General features: G+C 39.1%; 2 protein-coding genes across 2 annotated transcripts in view; one reads left to right on the top strand and one right to left on the bottom strand.

Annotated features, from left to right (window-relative positions):
* Positions 1–9,603, top strand: part of NELFCD (negative elongation factor complex member C/D) — a 10,335-nt gene extending 732 nt beyond the window's left edge. The window contains exons 2-15 of the mRNA XM_009326870.1: positions 343–458; positions 642–751; positions 1,805–1,914; positions 2,237–2,344; positions 2,938–3,090; positions 3,898–4,028; positions 4,461–4,626; positions 5,280–5,414; positions 5,962–6,101; positions 6,854–6,968; positions 7,305–7,400; positions 7,642–7,782; positions 8,152–8,281; positions 8,667–9,603. Of these exons, the coding sequence (XP_009325145.1) occupies positions 343–458; positions 642–751; positions 1,805–1,914; positions 2,237–2,344; positions 2,938–3,090; positions 3,898–4,028; positions 4,461–4,626; positions 5,280–5,414; positions 5,962–6,101; positions 6,854–6,968; positions 7,305–7,400; positions 7,642–7,782; positions 8,152–8,281; positions 8,667–8,701 (1,686 nt within the window). The 3' untranslated portion in view covers positions 8,702–9,603. The remainder of the gene's footprint in view (positions 1–342; positions 459–641; positions 752–1,804; positions 1,915–2,236; positions 2,345–2,937; positions 3,091–3,897; positions 4,029–4,460; positions 4,627–5,279; positions 5,415–5,961; positions 6,102–6,853; positions 6,969–7,304; positions 7,401–7,641; positions 7,783–8,151; positions 8,282–8,666) is intronic.
* A 1,021-nt stretch (positions 9,604–10,624) lies between these two features.
* Positions 10,625–15,621, bottom strand: part of CTSZ (cathepsin Z) — a 7,396-nt gene continuing 2,399 nt past the window's right edge. Inside the window, exons 3-7 of the mRNA XM_009326871.1 lie at positions 15,327–15,513; positions 13,295–13,474; positions 12,518–12,668; positions 12,089–12,251; positions 10,625–11,581 (exon numbers count right to left, since the gene is read on the bottom strand). Coding sequence (XP_009325146.1) covers positions 11,468–11,581; positions 12,089–12,251; positions 12,518–12,668; positions 13,295–13,474; positions 15,327–15,513 — 795 coding nt within the window. The 3' untranslated portion in view covers positions 10,625–11,467. The remainder of the gene's footprint in view (positions 11,582–12,088; positions 12,252–12,517; positions 12,669–13,294; positions 13,475–15,326; positions 15,514–15,621) is intronic.

A 15,621-nucleotide genomic window follows, 5' to 3' on the forward strand; every position in this document is an offset into this window, starting at 1 on the left:
GTGGGTCCCGGAGGAGCTCCCGGGCCCTGCCGCCCTGCGGGCGCGGGGAGCCGCGTCTGGGGCTCCGAGCTGAGGCGAAAAGCGCCGAGCGTGAAGGCGGGCGGGGAAGTCTTCCCTGTGGTGGGGCCTGGGGCTTGAGGGGGTTAAAAAGGAGGAAAACAACTGCGCGGCGGTGCTTGTTTTTGCGCCTTCTCTGTTAAGAAGTCGTATTTGTCTGGGGAGCAGGTGGCTTGCTGTGGTAAACTGCGGTGTGTGAGTTTCTGTGGGGAAAAATAGCCTAAATATGGGTGTACAAGGGGGAAACGGGACAAGAGCTGGCTGACTTGACTGTGCTTGCAATAGCAAGACGATGAAGATGGAGAGGGAGAAGATGATGCTGAAGTCCAGCAAGAATGCCTGAAGAAATTTTCAACGCCAGACTATATAATGGAGCCATCTATATTTAACACGTTGAAGAGGTGAGTGTAACCTTATGTGTGTTACAGTGCATGTTATGTGTTATAGATACAGTGTTATCACTTTGTATAGAAGTGTGTGCGAAATGGATAAATGATGCTGTTGTTTTCCCTTTATTTAGAGTTCAGTTGGTTTTGGTTTTTTAACATAACTTTCAAATAGTTCTTTTCCAATCGTTTCATCAGATATTTCCAAGCAGGAGGTTCTCCAGAGAATGTTATCCAGCTCCTCTCTGAAAACTACACTGCAGTGGCACAGACTGTAAATTTGCTGGCAGAGTGGCTCATTCAAACAGGTACAATAAGTGATACAGTATAATTTGGGTCTATAGTCTTCCTTTTGTCAGAAATATCTGAATCGCTGGCAAATTTGATCATACCGAGGAAGTGGATCATTATAAAGTTGTCATTCTGTATGTGTATGTGACTAAATTCTTTATAATAATACTTTTATTCTGCTCAGAGGATAAGTGTTCTGTTGATGAACATTTTGAAATGCCCACAACTTGTATTATAAAGGGTAATGTAGTTGAAGCAACTGTATAAACTATAGTTTCTTTTTGTTTTCATGCACAAGGGCAAGGGTACTGTTACATAGATGGTAGTAGCAATATTTGATACTTTGTAATAGTATATAATTAATATTGGGGGGAAAAAAGTTACCTTATTACTAGTTACTATTCCCTTTCAGTGGATCAGTGGTTAGATGGATGGTTCTCATACGGATGCCTGTATTCTCTGAGACAAGAATTCTGTGTTACCAGTCTGCTTGTGAATTCTTCAGCAGCCTCTTGCAAGACATGTTCAGCATTAACTTGTGGTATCTTTGTCCCTTAGCTAGTATAAACTTTATCAGAAGTATTACACGCTGATCTCAGAAATGTAGAACTACTTACTACCACTTTGTGTATTGTTTTGTAGTATACTATCAAAGCTACAGATAGCCAATATATTAAAAGGATGGACTTTAGTCTGTAGTAAGGTGGGTTTGTGCACCAATCCTGGTAATCTCTTTTGTGTTTAAGATATATGCATTTTGGTATCGTGCCCAGTAACAGTCGTGCGAGATGACTGGCATTGCTGTTTGCATGACTGATGAAGAGAGCAAGAGGAAAAGGACTAGTGTAACCTGCCTGTGATCCTAAACGGTCTGCATTTAGGAAAAAAGATTGAGAATCTCTAAATCTGTCTGTATCAGTGTGGCTTGATAGTAGAACTGATGGCTCTCCTCTAATCTTCTGCGTGTTGATAAACTTCTGAGTAGTTTCTGTTCTTGTTGAAAAATTTAAGATGTTGGTGCTATGTTTGATTGGATTGCATCTGCCAAGTTTTTTGTTCCTCCTATACAGGTGTTGAGCCAGTGCAAGTTCAGGAGACTGTAGAAAACCATTTAAAGAGCTTACTTATCAAGCATTTTGACCCTCGGAAAGCAGATTCCATCTTTACAGAGGAAGGAGAGGTGTGCATGGAATCCGTGTTGCTATCTTTACACGAGTGGATCCTACATAGATGCCTTCATCCGATGGAGTAGTGGATGGTGGGGGAAGGAAAATTGTATCTTCAAAGCTCTTTTGTTAAGAAACAACTGGTTTCAGAAAACTAACTGTATTTCACTGGGGTCCTCAGAGGCTTAGAGAACTTAGACACTTTGACTGCATCCTCCTTTGTAATAAAGTCCTGTATAACAACTCGCAGGACTCCTGAGAGGTAAAAGGGTTACTTTTAATGATGTTGACAACTAGATATTCTTACATTTCTCTCTATTGCTCTGATCTTTTCAGACTCCAGCCTGGCTTGAGCAAATGATAGCACATACTACATGGAGAGATCTCTTTTACAAGTTGGCAGAAGCCCATCCTGACTGTTTAATGCTTAACTTTACTGTGAAGGTAGTATACCCAAGTCTAGCAAATGAGAATATCTATAAAGGGCTAATTGTTCTGGCATCAAATATTGGCTGTGGTCTTGCCTGTATCCGTATGTGTTCCTGCATAATACTGCTTATTCAAACATCAGAACAGTACAAGTACATTTTGGTGGGAGGAATTGTGTTACAGGTTGCAAGTGGTAAGTCTAGTTTCCCAGTTTGAAGTACTGCTTCTTGAGTTTTCTGTTGGGTTTTTTTGTTTTGTTTTATTGTGGGTTTTTTTGTTGGGGTTTGTTTGTTTTTTCTTTGATCTGTATTTGAAACTTCTGGATTTCTGGTGCAGTGGAACATTTCAGTTAGTTTTGTATGTTTCTGTGACACGGAAAGAACGTTATGATATATCTTGATGTGCTCTGAAGTATTCTTATATAATTACAGTTTACTTTCTTTTTGCTACATCTTTATTGGTTTACTTTTCTGTAGTCTAAAAGATGAATGTGAATTCCAGTAAGTGTATGCAGAGGCAAATCTTACATTCTGTGTGTTCTTCTAGACTTGTTAGAATATCTGCAATGTAAATAATACAAGTTTTCTGTGATGTTTTTGTTGTTATAGCTTATATCTGATGCTGGATATCAAGGGGAAATAACCAGTGTTTCAACAGCATGTCAGCAACTAGAAGTATTTTCCAGAGTACTGCGTACATCTCTGGCAACAATTTTAGACGGAGGAGAAGAAAACCTTGAAAAAAACCTCCCTGAGTTTGCTGTAAGGCTTTTTTTTTTTCCCCTTCTTTCCCCCCCCCCCCCCCCCCTTTTTACTATCCAGCCTTGGGTTTTTATATGGAAACAAAATAGTGTTTTCCGGTTAGGATATACAAATCATTGCGGGATTGTAGAGAATCTTGACATCTTATCAAGTCTTACAAAATCATAAGAAGAGAAGGTATATCTGAGTTCAAAAGTAGAAATTTATGCTTTTTAATCATTCTGTGACCAAGAATTCCTTGGGTTGCTTATGTAACACTTCTTATATTTCTTAAATGCATTGTAAAAAGGTGAAGGTAGAACTGTTGTCTTTCACGTTTAATGCAAGATCTGAAGATCAGTCTAGTCAGTCCCCTGGCTAATTAATTCTTTTATCATCCACGTCAGTGTGAAAGTTGCCATCTGAATCAACCCAGCATATGTTCTGTGTTGTGAAATAGCACAATGACTTTTGGACGGCTTTGTACTTCTACTTTTAAAATATTGCAGAGAAAGTACTGAGTATAAGTAGGAGAGAATTTCCTCTCAATTTTGGCATTTAAGAAAGAAAGTTCTCAATTTATCCATTACTTCTTGCATGGTATCAATGCATAGTGATACTAAGCTTTATGTACTTTCTTCTTGGCTGTTGGGTTTTTGGTTTTCTTGTTTAGTTGTTAGTGTTTTGGTGTTTGGTGGTTTGTTTTTTTTTCCTTCTTTTGATTAGTAGACTTCAGTGCAATCTTTGCTATTGCAGTGGTGTAATCACAGAAGCATACCTGCATGTTTCTTGTTGACTGGTAAGATTTTTGTTTGTGTGCTTTCACAGAAGATGGTGTGCCACGGAGAACACACTTACCTTTTTGCTCAATCTATGATGTCCATATTGGCTCAAGAAGAGCAAGGAGGGTCAGCTGTCAGACGGATTGCTCAGGAGGTTCAGCGGTATGCTCATGAGAAGTAAGTGGGAGTTATGTTATTAGTGAAATGTAAGTCACCGGAATTTGTAAACTACTGTCTTTTGGTCATTTTTGATTACCTTTTACCAGCAAAAGGAAAATTCTTAGCTGCAACAGAGCAGTTCTTGTAGCAAGCTTTAATTCATAGAACAACAGAAAAGTTCCATGTCCTGTACTGGGAGACCTGAAACAAGAAGAGCAAAGAACTGAAGCTTCTGTCTATTAAAAAAAACAAAACATATTTTTATTATTCTACGAACACTTTAGAAACAAACAAGGGAAATACAGATCTGTTTCTATAACTACCTAGGATAAGGGGTTCTGCCCTAAGGCGTTACATTCCATAGGATGTGCCCTGTTGACTCAGTGAGGCTAAAACTAAAATGTCCGAATTAAGAAAATAAGTTGCTATGTATGTTTGCTCTTCATTTAGAGGCCATGATGCTAGTCAGATCACTTTAGCATTGGGTACTGCAGCCTCCTATCCTCGAGCATGTCAGGCTCTTGGTGCGATGTTGTCCAAAGGAGCTCTGAATCCAGCAGATATCACTGTTCTGTTCAAAATGTTTACAAGCATGGACCCACCTCCAGTAGAACTGGTTAGTAGTTGTCTTTTTATAACCTCTGAAACTTAATTATATTGCAGTAGCATTCAGAAATATGAGGTCTTGTTGTGCTAAGTGTTGTACCAACACAAAATAAAGTTAGTACTCAGACTGATCCCTTTATATTTTTAAGTAATATCTAGATGTGAAACTACTACTTGTATTCTATTTTGCGTTAGCTTGTGGATTGACTTTTTTTTTTCTTTAATCATTCTAAGTTGTCTTTTTACATATAATCAAATTAATTAAAGAACTTCTCAATAGGAGATAAAGATGTCAAGGAATTAATTAACTTCTTTTACTAAAAAAAAAAACACCCAGTTTTGCAATTTGTTATAAGCAGGCCTAAATGGCATGTTTCAGATTTCTCACTGCTTCTTTCTAACATGGGTTCTGGTAACAAATGGTGGCATTTAGATACTTTAGCAATATAGTCTGTAACTCTGTTGTTTACTTTTTTCTTTTTTCTTTTTCTTTTTTTTTTTTGTGTCAAAAGTTTGAGTCTTTTCAGAAAACTATCTAACCTACTCCCAAGGCGGGAATGTGTTATATCTCATTCTGTGCAAGGTATATCAGATGCAAAAATTATATTTTTAGTCACCTCTCGTAATTCTCTGGCTCTAATAAACCATTCATTTTCTTCACAGATTCGAGTACCTGCCTTTCTGGACCTCTTCATGCAGTCATTGTTTAAGCCAGGTGCTAAGATCAACCAGGACCACAAACATAAATATATTCACATACTGGCATATGCAGCTAGCGTAGTAGAGATGTGGAAAAAGGTGATGTTCAGTTCTGTGAATAACATTATTTTTACGTACAGTGGCCTGACTGTGCTGAAGAAAATGTATGGTCGTGAAGTTACTCAGTTTAAAATAATGTATTCAGCTTGATTTACTTATTTTAATATGAAATGTTTCTGGCTTCAGCTGAAATGACTTAAGAAACTTAGATCCTGAAGATCCCTGATGATCAAATAGTGCTATAAAAGCCTCTGAATGCACTGAGTAGTTTTGCTCTCTTCCCCCACCTCCCTGCAAAGGTTATCAGTAGCAGTTCTCTGCTACTAGAACCGTATGTGCTTTTTCAGAGGAAGAAGAATTTAATTCTACGAAGTAGATAAAGTAATTCTTACAGAATTAAATAAAGCAAGCATCCTTGTACTTCAGCTCATTGATCCTTAGGTCTTCTGAAACTCGCATTTGAGTCTAAATTTTGAGAAACATGATGTAATCTTCGGCTTATCACAGGTTACAATTCCTTTCCTTAAATAACAAAAGACATCCTGTATTTCAATGACTCTTGCATTCGAATTTTGCAATTTTTCAGAACAAGAGAGTCAGCATAAACAAGGATGAACTCAAGTCAACTTCAAAAGCCATTGAAACTGTTCACAATCTGTGTTGCAATGAGAACAAAGGAGCATCAGAGTTGGTTGCAGAACTGAGCACTCTTTATCAGTGCATCAGGTGAGCAGAGAGACTGGTCCCAAGCTTCAGCTGTTGGAAGAAAAGTATTATTTAGGAGAGGCAGTACTGCTAAAGGGAAATGTCTTTGTGGGCTACTCTGTGAGAACATCCTCATTGTAGAATATGTGAAGATGTGGTCTGAAAGCAGCTTGCAAAATTGTACATCGGACTTTCTGGAATCTCTCTCATGAGGACATAGATTCTGGCTTTCACTGACAATTTGTCCTTCTTGTGTCACAGAATATGCTTTTCTCTGCCACTGGAAAAAGATGACAGATTGCTTTGTCTTCCTAATAAAGCTTTCCTAGCAATAGCTGTGTCCTTTCTTCTCGTCTTAAAAATATGAAATACAGACATTGAATAAATTGGAACAAACTTGGAGTGTACATGAATTTTGTTACATATTTTTTGCATTTTGTGCTGAGCAGGGAGTGTCTTTGTAGAAAGAATTTTCCTCTGGAATTTTTTTGTTTTTAATACCCTTGATGTGCTGCAGCTTTTCAAATTAAACTTTTTGAGCTTTATTAATTCTGCTGTAAGTTAAACTGAAACTAGCAACCATTAGAATATACTGAAATATTTTTTTTTTTTTAATTTACTGGGAGTTTTCTGTTTTGTTTTGGGGTTGTTTGGGTTCTTTGGGGGGGTGAGTTTGGGTTTTTTGGTTTGGTGGGTTTTGAGGTTTTGTGGGTTTTGGTGGTTTTTTTTTTTTTTTTGATGCTCCTGTGCTAAAGTGATCTCTTCTTCTGTAGGTTTCCAGTGGTGGCAATGGGTGTATTAAAGTGGGTGGATTGGACAGTGTCAGAACCACGATACTTCCAGCTGCAGACTGATCACACTCCGGTTCATCTGGCGTTACTGGATGAGGTAAGGGTGTATATAAAATCTGGCTGGAGGGTAAAAACAGTTCTGACGCTTGGAACCGGAAGTACATCCAGTTCACTGGATGCCTATCATTTGCAGTAAGTCAGTAAATATACAGAAATTAATCTGTTTCTATTCAGAGTTAATTATTTGGTTTTGTCATCTCAGCATTATTTACACTAGGAAAACTTAAGGCATCAAAGAAAGAAACAGTGGAATACTTCTCTAAAAGAATTTATATCTGGTACTGAACATCAATGTAAACTTGTCTAATAAAGCCTGGTGCATTGGGTTTTAAATTGAAGTTCTGAGGCTCTAACTTTCTTGTCTTGTTTGCAGATCAGTACATGCCATCAGCTGCTTCATCCCCAAGTTCTACAACTTCTTGTCAAGCTCTTCGAAACAGAACACTCGCAGCTTGATGTAATGGAGCAGGTGATTCTCAAAGGATTCAGTATTTGTGTTCCTTCATATTAATTAGCTTATTCAAGATAACAGCTTTTGCTGTCACAGGAGTTTTAAGAGTTTAATTTAGGAATATGGTCATGGTTAAAAAGTAACATAGCAGATATTGAATCAATAAGAATATGCAATAAAAATGGCATGCTTTCAAGAGGAAGTTCTAACCTGTTGGTTTCTTCTCCTCCCCCTCCACTCCCCCGACTCCTGCCGTCAGCTGGAATTGAAGAAGACTCTCTTGGATAGAATGGTGCACTTACTCAGTCGAGGATATGTCCTGCCTGTTGTCAGCTATATCCGCAAATGCCTGGAGAAGCTAGATACAGATATATCTCTCATCAGATATTTTGTTACAGAGGTCAGCAGCAAAAATTGTGTTTACTAACATATAGGAATGAATTTTTAAGATGAGTTGTATGTGTCCGTTTGGATATTAAATCAGCTTGCCTCGGATTCAAAAATATTAAGATACGAGATCAGATTTTGAGCAATGCATGTAATACCAGTATTCACTAGGATGTGACTTAGTCTTACTGACTCCTGACTTCTGAAAGTATTAAGGTACTGGGTAGAGTACCACAAGAATACATAATTAATTACTTGTATGGAGAACAAAAGGTGTTAAGTGCAGCTACTTGTATGCTTTCAAGACTAGTATTGTGAATTAAATATTGTTCCTGCTACCCTGCTAACTGGAAGAATAAACCATTTTTGTCTGCTGTTTCAGGTGCTGGATGTGATTGCTCCTCCATATACCTCAGACTTTGTACAGCTTTTTCTTCCAATCTTGGAGAATGAAAGTATTGCAGGTACTATTAAAACAGAAGGCGAACATGATCCTGTCACTGAGTTTATAGGTAAGTCACACTTATTCATTGCATACCTGCTTCTTTTTGTATTTGTTACAATTTGCAAATAACGTTTAGGAGGAAGATTTGCTAAAAATAGGAATGCCTGCGGGATATTTTCACAGATAACTTCCCTTTTAGGGGCCTGTGTTTAGCAATTTTCCTTTAATCAAGAATCTCTGGGTAGTAGTGAGGAACTTGGAGGCAAATACTGCTTTTTGAGAACAAGCACTGTAGTAAGGAAAGGATAGGAAGGGAAGTAGTCTGTCATAATACACTCCTATCCTAAAACAAAAACATCTGTCCAGACCCTAAAATCCTAATTATTTATGTAATGACAGACAAATCAGAGTAATGTACTGAACACTCTCTTTTTTTTTGTTTTTCTTTTAAGCTCATTGCAAATCTAACTTTATTATGATGAACTAAGCAATGGAAAATACCAAGAATGTGGAGCACATGATCACTACTTTGCCACTCTCCACCAGTAAGGTTCTATAACTGGGCAACACAGCAGCAAAAATAAACCCCCAAAAACCAAACCAACAAACCCAAAACAAGGAAGAAAGGGCTGAAGGGCATTTGATTGACTTGTGTGGTGACCTTGAGCTTCATATCAGAGGATTGTTAATGTACTTTGGAAAATGGAATAATACCGAAGGATTTTCTGTTGTTACACAAATCAGTATAAGTCTGAATATTCCGAAGGGGATAGCGGGAGAGAAACAGATTTATTTCAAAGAACGCTATTTTGGTTACTTGCAGAATTTGTCACTGATTCTTTGTGTAACATACAAAACTTGAAGAATGGGGAAGGTAGTTCCTACTAAAAACACTTCGCAGATAGTTCTCTGAAGACTAAATCTTGAATGATCTCGTTTTTGATGTTGCGAGCTGTAAAAAAGCAATTTGTGTGATTAGCTCTCTTGCTGCCGAGAAGCCATAATGCCTCTTTCTCACCTTTGCGTTATCAGAATTCTAAATATCCTACATATTTACTGCTATGAAAAAAAAAAAATTTTGTGTCACACAAGTGGAGTTGTAACAATCAAGGCTAGTTTTGTATTGACAGATGAATCCTACATGAGTGTGGTTTTTTTGAAATCTTTTTTTTTTTTGTTAAATAGATGCATCAAGTGTTACTGGTAAGTTTCATTACCATGTTAGAATTCTACTTTTGTCCAAAAATATGACTGTGTGTAGAAATTTCATTACTGCTTGTTGTGGCTTGGTTTTTATACTTACCTCTAGTCTGTCCTGGTTGATGCCAAACAGTGGGGGATACACCCAAGATTTATAATTTACCTTTAAATAAAGGTTCTTTTCTTTTCTAGAGATTGCTTTTAAAGCTTCATTAAGGTCACTCTTTTCTGTTCATTTGGCCGGATTTCTCTTTGTACAGGCAAATACTGTTTGTTTAAAAGGGAGGGGTATAGACAAGCCCACTGTGCTTTTCCAAGCACATCTGTTTTCTGAAGAACCTCCTTTCTAAAAGACGGTGACATTTTAAGTCCAACTGGCTGTAAATTTAAAAAGGAAATCACTTTATTTTTCTTTGTTGTCAGTGATTCATGAATGGGAACTCTAAACTACTGTGATAATTCTTGAGACAGCAGCCAATTGCATAGATTCTTAACTCCTAAAAAGGAGTGCATTTTCCCTTCCAGAGGAACCTCAGCCAGTCCCTCACCTACATCCTCTCTACAGTGACTGAGCTTACCATAGTAACACTTACAGTGCTCTAATCAACTTAAAGCACAGCCTGAAAAGGGCAAAACTTGCTTCTGCAGAAGCTGTTCTGAACTTCTTTGCCTATCTTTGAATAGAAGATGTACTATCATTCCATGAGACCTACTTTTCATAGTATTTTAAGTAGAATTAGCATACAAGTTTGGCTTTTTGTAGCCCCTGACTTCCTTTCTTTGTTAACTGGAATTAACTACAGAAACAATTCCCCCTATAGAGCTTTATTTTAGGATGTAGCCCTGTATCATCTTTTAGTGATAATCAAGAGGGGTTTGTTCCTGTGTCTGTTGCAAATTTGCCAGCTGTTCAAAAAGTATACTTTTGCTTTCCTCTGTGTTCAAGCTTTTGATCGCTTCCTCTAAACACTTGAGTTCCCCTGTACTTACCCAAGTAGCTGACTTTTAACTAGTTAAAACTTCCACAATGCTGTGATCAGTACTGTTATGCTACCGTGTTCATATCTCAATGGAACTTAAGTTACAGCAGATACTGCAGCTTGGCAGAATTAATCCTTACTGGCACTAGTCTGTCACATGAGACTGCTTGTTAGGTGCGACAATAGAAGATGACTGGAAACAAGTATTAATGAGCATACAGTCATGTTAGAGAAAAACATCCATTTATTAAATGCAATTAACAATGCCAGTTAGTAGCAATTGATATGGTACCAATTTGCCACTTAGTAACTGGCTCAGTTTTGAGGAAGAGAATTTGCTACCTTTCTTCAAATTAGTGAAGCGTTCTGGCTTGTAGCAATTTATGCTTTGCCCCTTTAGGGGAAAAATGGCACAGCCAATCACTTAAAGCAAGGAATGTGAGCAAAGACAAGACTAATTAACTAAGAAGTGTTTAGACTTTGTCTTTTGATCAAAGTAATTCCCATTGTATCATTTTGGTTGGATAAAAGCAACTGCATTATATGAGACTTCCAACAATGCTGTTTCACCGGGAGGCCAAGGAAACAACAGGGGACTTAGTTTTTTTAATATATCATGTCCAGACTTAGCTGTGTTCTTTCATCTGCATTATTGTGAGATATTATTTGCTCAATACTGTCAGAGAATTTAATATAAGCTCTAGACCCAAATATTGAGTATACTTTTTCCTTCCCAGTATGTCTACATAATTTATATTTAAAAAATATACAGATTTACATACACAGTTTCTGTGACTAAGTCAATATGATTTCAATATTGTGCATCAAGGCAGACAACTTTTTAATGGGTTAAATTACTTTTTTTTTTAAGCTGTAAAGTTATCTAAAGGCAGTTCTGTGTTTATTTTACTTTGAAGACATTGTGTGTTGCTATCTGGGCTAATTTTGCAGAACTGCCTGATGGTGTTGAACTGTGAAAGAGTTTTAGACCACTATTCTTTAAACAGAAAAAGGTTGTTCTGGGAAGCTTCCAAACAAAGTAGTTCCTAAACAGAAAGATGTCCAATATAGAATCAAGGAAGTACAGCATCTCCATATGCACAGTCCTCTTCAATAGCAAGATTGTACTCTGCTCCTCTTCCACCTTTATATGCACTTGTCACAATTCTCAGCCACCCTTTTTCACCCTGTAAAGAATTAATTTGCATTGTGAATTAGAAAACGTAACTACGGAAAACGTATGCTATTGAGTCTGTTCTGTCTTCCAAATATGAATGATTTATAAGCAAATCTAGGAATTCACTCAAGATGAAGTGTAACACTGGGTTCAGAGGGCAACCTTGTTTAAAGGAGCAATCTGCTTTGGTGAATTGACATCCCCCTCATCTATTCCCAGATATGTGACTTGATTTTTGCCTATGACTAACAGTAATTCACAGTTGCCCATAGCAGGAGCTGCATGTCCATGGAAGGGTAGCATTTGGGATTGAGTTGACATTACTCAAGTAACTTTGGCTGAGTATCCTTGTCTTCAGATTAGTTAGGTTTCATTTTCTTAATTGCTACTCTAGTTCAAAGGAAGTTTCACTTCTTCTATCCACAGGCTAGCCATGCAGCTTCCTGTTTGCAAGTGAAAAACCCCACCTTTCCTCTAAAGTCATTCTGCAAACGTGTTTGTTCCTGTGTTTCCTTACCCAGGGTTCACCCCATGAGTTACGAACAATCCAGTATTCTGTTCCATTTTCTACACCCCAGCCAGCCACAGATACGATGTGATTCACCGTAGGCAAGGGGTTGTACTCTGTATAAAGTCCTCCAGTGTAAGCATCCAACTTTTCGGTAGCCATTATGCCACAGCTGTAATAAAGCAGAGAAAGCATTTTGATACAAGGGGATCAGGGCAGGGGCCTGGCTAAAAAACAACTGGTTTTCTTGCATTTTGACTTCAGAGCTCAATTTATCTACAAACAACCTAAAGTCTGCGTATTAGTGCAGAGCTGCTAACATATGCTAGAGTGGAGAAGTACACTTCAGTCACTGGAATGAGGTTCAAGTATTTCAATCCCAATACTACTAGTAAATAAATATTTTCTTTTTTACCATTCAAGACTTTTTTTTTTTACCTAATTGGTCCATTAGTATAGATTTCCGCCATCATTTTTTCTCTTCCACTGACAGACCCATAGTCAGCAACTTTCCAGAGAGTGTAGTTCTTTATCACGTGGCATTCTCCAAAAGTGACGCAAGTTCCACACTGGTTAAACTTCTTACACTCTACAAAACACAGGTGAGATTATCACTGCAAGAGAACGCTTTTCTTCAAGTGAATTAATGATACCACACTAAGCTTTTTTTCCTTTTAACTTATTTGAGGCAGATATTAATAACTTAATTACTAATACATACGCTCTCTGGTGAACTAAATTCCTTTCTGGAAACCGCATTTAAAGTCTCTACAATCACTAGTTACTATTCTTTACTTCATAGGCATAAGTGCTTTGAGGAAGTGTTTCGGATGTGCTTCTCTATAGATACAGAAACTATTCCAGTCATACATGACCGGACAAAGGTTACATTTCTCCTCTGTTTAGCTTGAGGTGACACTTGTAAATATTTCAGTACATTAGAGATTGTGTATCACAGACTTAAGAGATTAAGTTTAAACAATTTAGCTGTGCAAACTTGTCTGGGTATGATTTAATGCTATGCTGTCTGGCTAGAGTAAGAAGACACACAGGCCTGTAAAGAAAACCTGTTCTGTCAGTCAAACAGCAGGTACTACACTGAACCTGAACAGCAGGAACCAGTACACTGAAACCCCAAAAAACTATCTTTTTTTTTATGTTAAGATCTGCTAAACCTGGGATGAAGCCTTACAGCAAAGGAAATAGGCATCGTACTTTGATCCTTAGCTTGGTAGTTGTTGCAGGTCTCATCTGGAATGCCATGGTCATGGGCATACATCCAAACACCTGAGTGGTCGCCACCTTCACAGGATCCTGCGTTAGCACAATCTATCACGTTCTGAACGGAGAGGTAGGCAGAAGGCCATGCACCTTTTCTCTTTATGTTGATTCGATCTGTAAGGATGAGAAATTGGTTTTCGTTAGTGGAATACGTGGGTGGTTACGCATTGCAACTGGCGTTAAAACTGTCTCTCCTTCATTGAATCTGTAACTGTCTGCAGGCAACAGTACTTGTGGTTGGAAAAGCCTCTACTGTCGACAGTGAGGCACACAGCCTGTCGGTTTGAGTTAGGTCATGCTGAGTTATTATTGTGGGTTTCCATTAGAAGTCTTTTCCATTAAAAACTCAGCAAACACACGCAGATGAGTAGGATCTGTTTAAAGCCTTGAAGTGCCCTAGACCTTTTTGAATTCAAGTCACAGCTTCTGAAAACTTCTAGATCCATTTCCTGGCTTTGACAGCAAAAATACACATCATAAAACCAGCTCTCACTAGCCTTTTTTACAGGAGTAAAGATTTACGCATAAATCCATGCAAAGTCGTAAGCCCATGCAGCCCAGGTCTCTGGCTCTGACAGACCGTCGTCACAAAGCAAGGAAAAGCTTTCGGAAACATATCCTCACTGTTATGTCAACATCTCACTGTTATCCTGCCATCTCAGACAGGCATTGCCACCCTGCTGCCCTATTTTGTCAGAAACGACTAGCTTACTTGGCAAAAAAGCTTCCCAGTAAGTATTTATAAGCTGCTTCTCACAGTGCATTAACGGTCTTAACTGATGCCACTGTAGCACTTTTAATCCTATTAGTACTAAAAACATTCAGCTATACGTGACAGAACTGGGAGGCGTTATCCCAGCCTAGTCTTCCAGCAACAGGAGAAGGAATGAATGCTTTAACTATTCACAGCAGTTAAGAAAAAATATCCTGATTTTTAAAGTGAACCTTTTATACTTATAAAGATACATATAAGTATACCTACATACACAATAAATTTTAACTGACGTTATATAATTAAGAAGTTGCTATATTTTATCTGTCCTAGTGCTTCACTACATCATGGCGGGTTTCTTATATGTCTATTCTTGTACTGCTTAAGACCAGATGCTTTGTGATTCCTGCCATCTGCTCACACCTGTGTTGTCTTCCCATTTCTGCACAATTTCTTCTACTTCTCTTTCACAGCCAGTCCTCTTGCAGCCTCCCTGTGCAAACAGTACTTCTGCAGCATGTTACTGTTGCATGCGAGTCATCATGTATTCTCTCTAGGGAAAATATTTCTCCAGCTGAAGCAACCCCCTACTTCCCTTTTCCCAAGAAAAAGTCTGATGGAAAGATATCTGCTGAAACTAGATTTGTCTGTATGCTGTGGTAGGCAGTTCCTTTGAATGACAAGGCTCTTGAAGCTAATACCCTGCGGGCCCTTCCCACGAGAGGCAGCCTGTTTCAGTTCCTCATACCTAGGCATCACCGGAGCAACCACGCGCTGCTGTAGCGCGGCAGGCTGAAGTACCAAAAAAGGGGAGGGGAGACGATAACTGCTTTTGCATCTGCTGCTACCGTCACCACGCCTCCAAGAGGGGCAGAAACCCCAGTTCTTGCTCCAGGCCCTAAATAGCAGTGCGGCAGGAGCTATGGATGTATTTCTTCTGCAAACAGCTTTTTAGCCCTCGCACAATTTTGAGAGGGTGGGGACAGCCTCGCTCTGATTGCTCTCCCTCTTGAAACCAAGCCTCCTTGCCTTCAGCTGCCACCTTGGGAATTCCCACTCTTCCTGGTATATTCCCAGGCGGCTCAGCCTTGGTTTTTGCTGCACTACTCACTGCAGCAATTTGGCACCTCTTCTTTATACGAGCTGTTTTGTAAGCTGAAGATAAACGTCCTTTGCTTAACCAAAAACTGTAAATCACTGGGGGCGAGAGCTGGGCGGGTGAGGGGGCGGCGCTCAGCCCTGAGCCCGGCGTACCTGCCAAAGCGCTGGTGCTGCCGTGGGCCCAGCAGGACCCGCAGTACTGGGGGATGTGCTGGTTCCGAGTGGCGCTGGCGTAATTGACGCCGTTCACGTTCCTCCAGTCCCAGCTGGCGGGGAGCGCAGAGACGTCCAGGTACTCGTGCGGGCGGGGGTAGGTCCTGCGTGGGGGCAGAAAGAAGAACTAGCTCCCTTGCTGCCCGCGACTGTATTTTCAGGCAAATGAGGGGATTTTTTAAACAAAAAAACACAACAGCTTTCACGGAGTTTCGTAACGGGGCTGCCAGTGTCC

The sequence above is a fragment of the Pygoscelis adeliae genome, unplaced genomic scaffold (assembly GCF_000699105.1).
Source record: "Pygoscelis adeliae isolate BGI_AS28 unplaced genomic scaffold, ASM69910v1 Scaffold286, whole genome shotgun sequence".
Taxonomy (NCBI): domain Eukaryota; kingdom Metazoa; phylum Chordata; class Aves; order Sphenisciformes; family Spheniscidae; genus Pygoscelis; species Pygoscelis adeliae.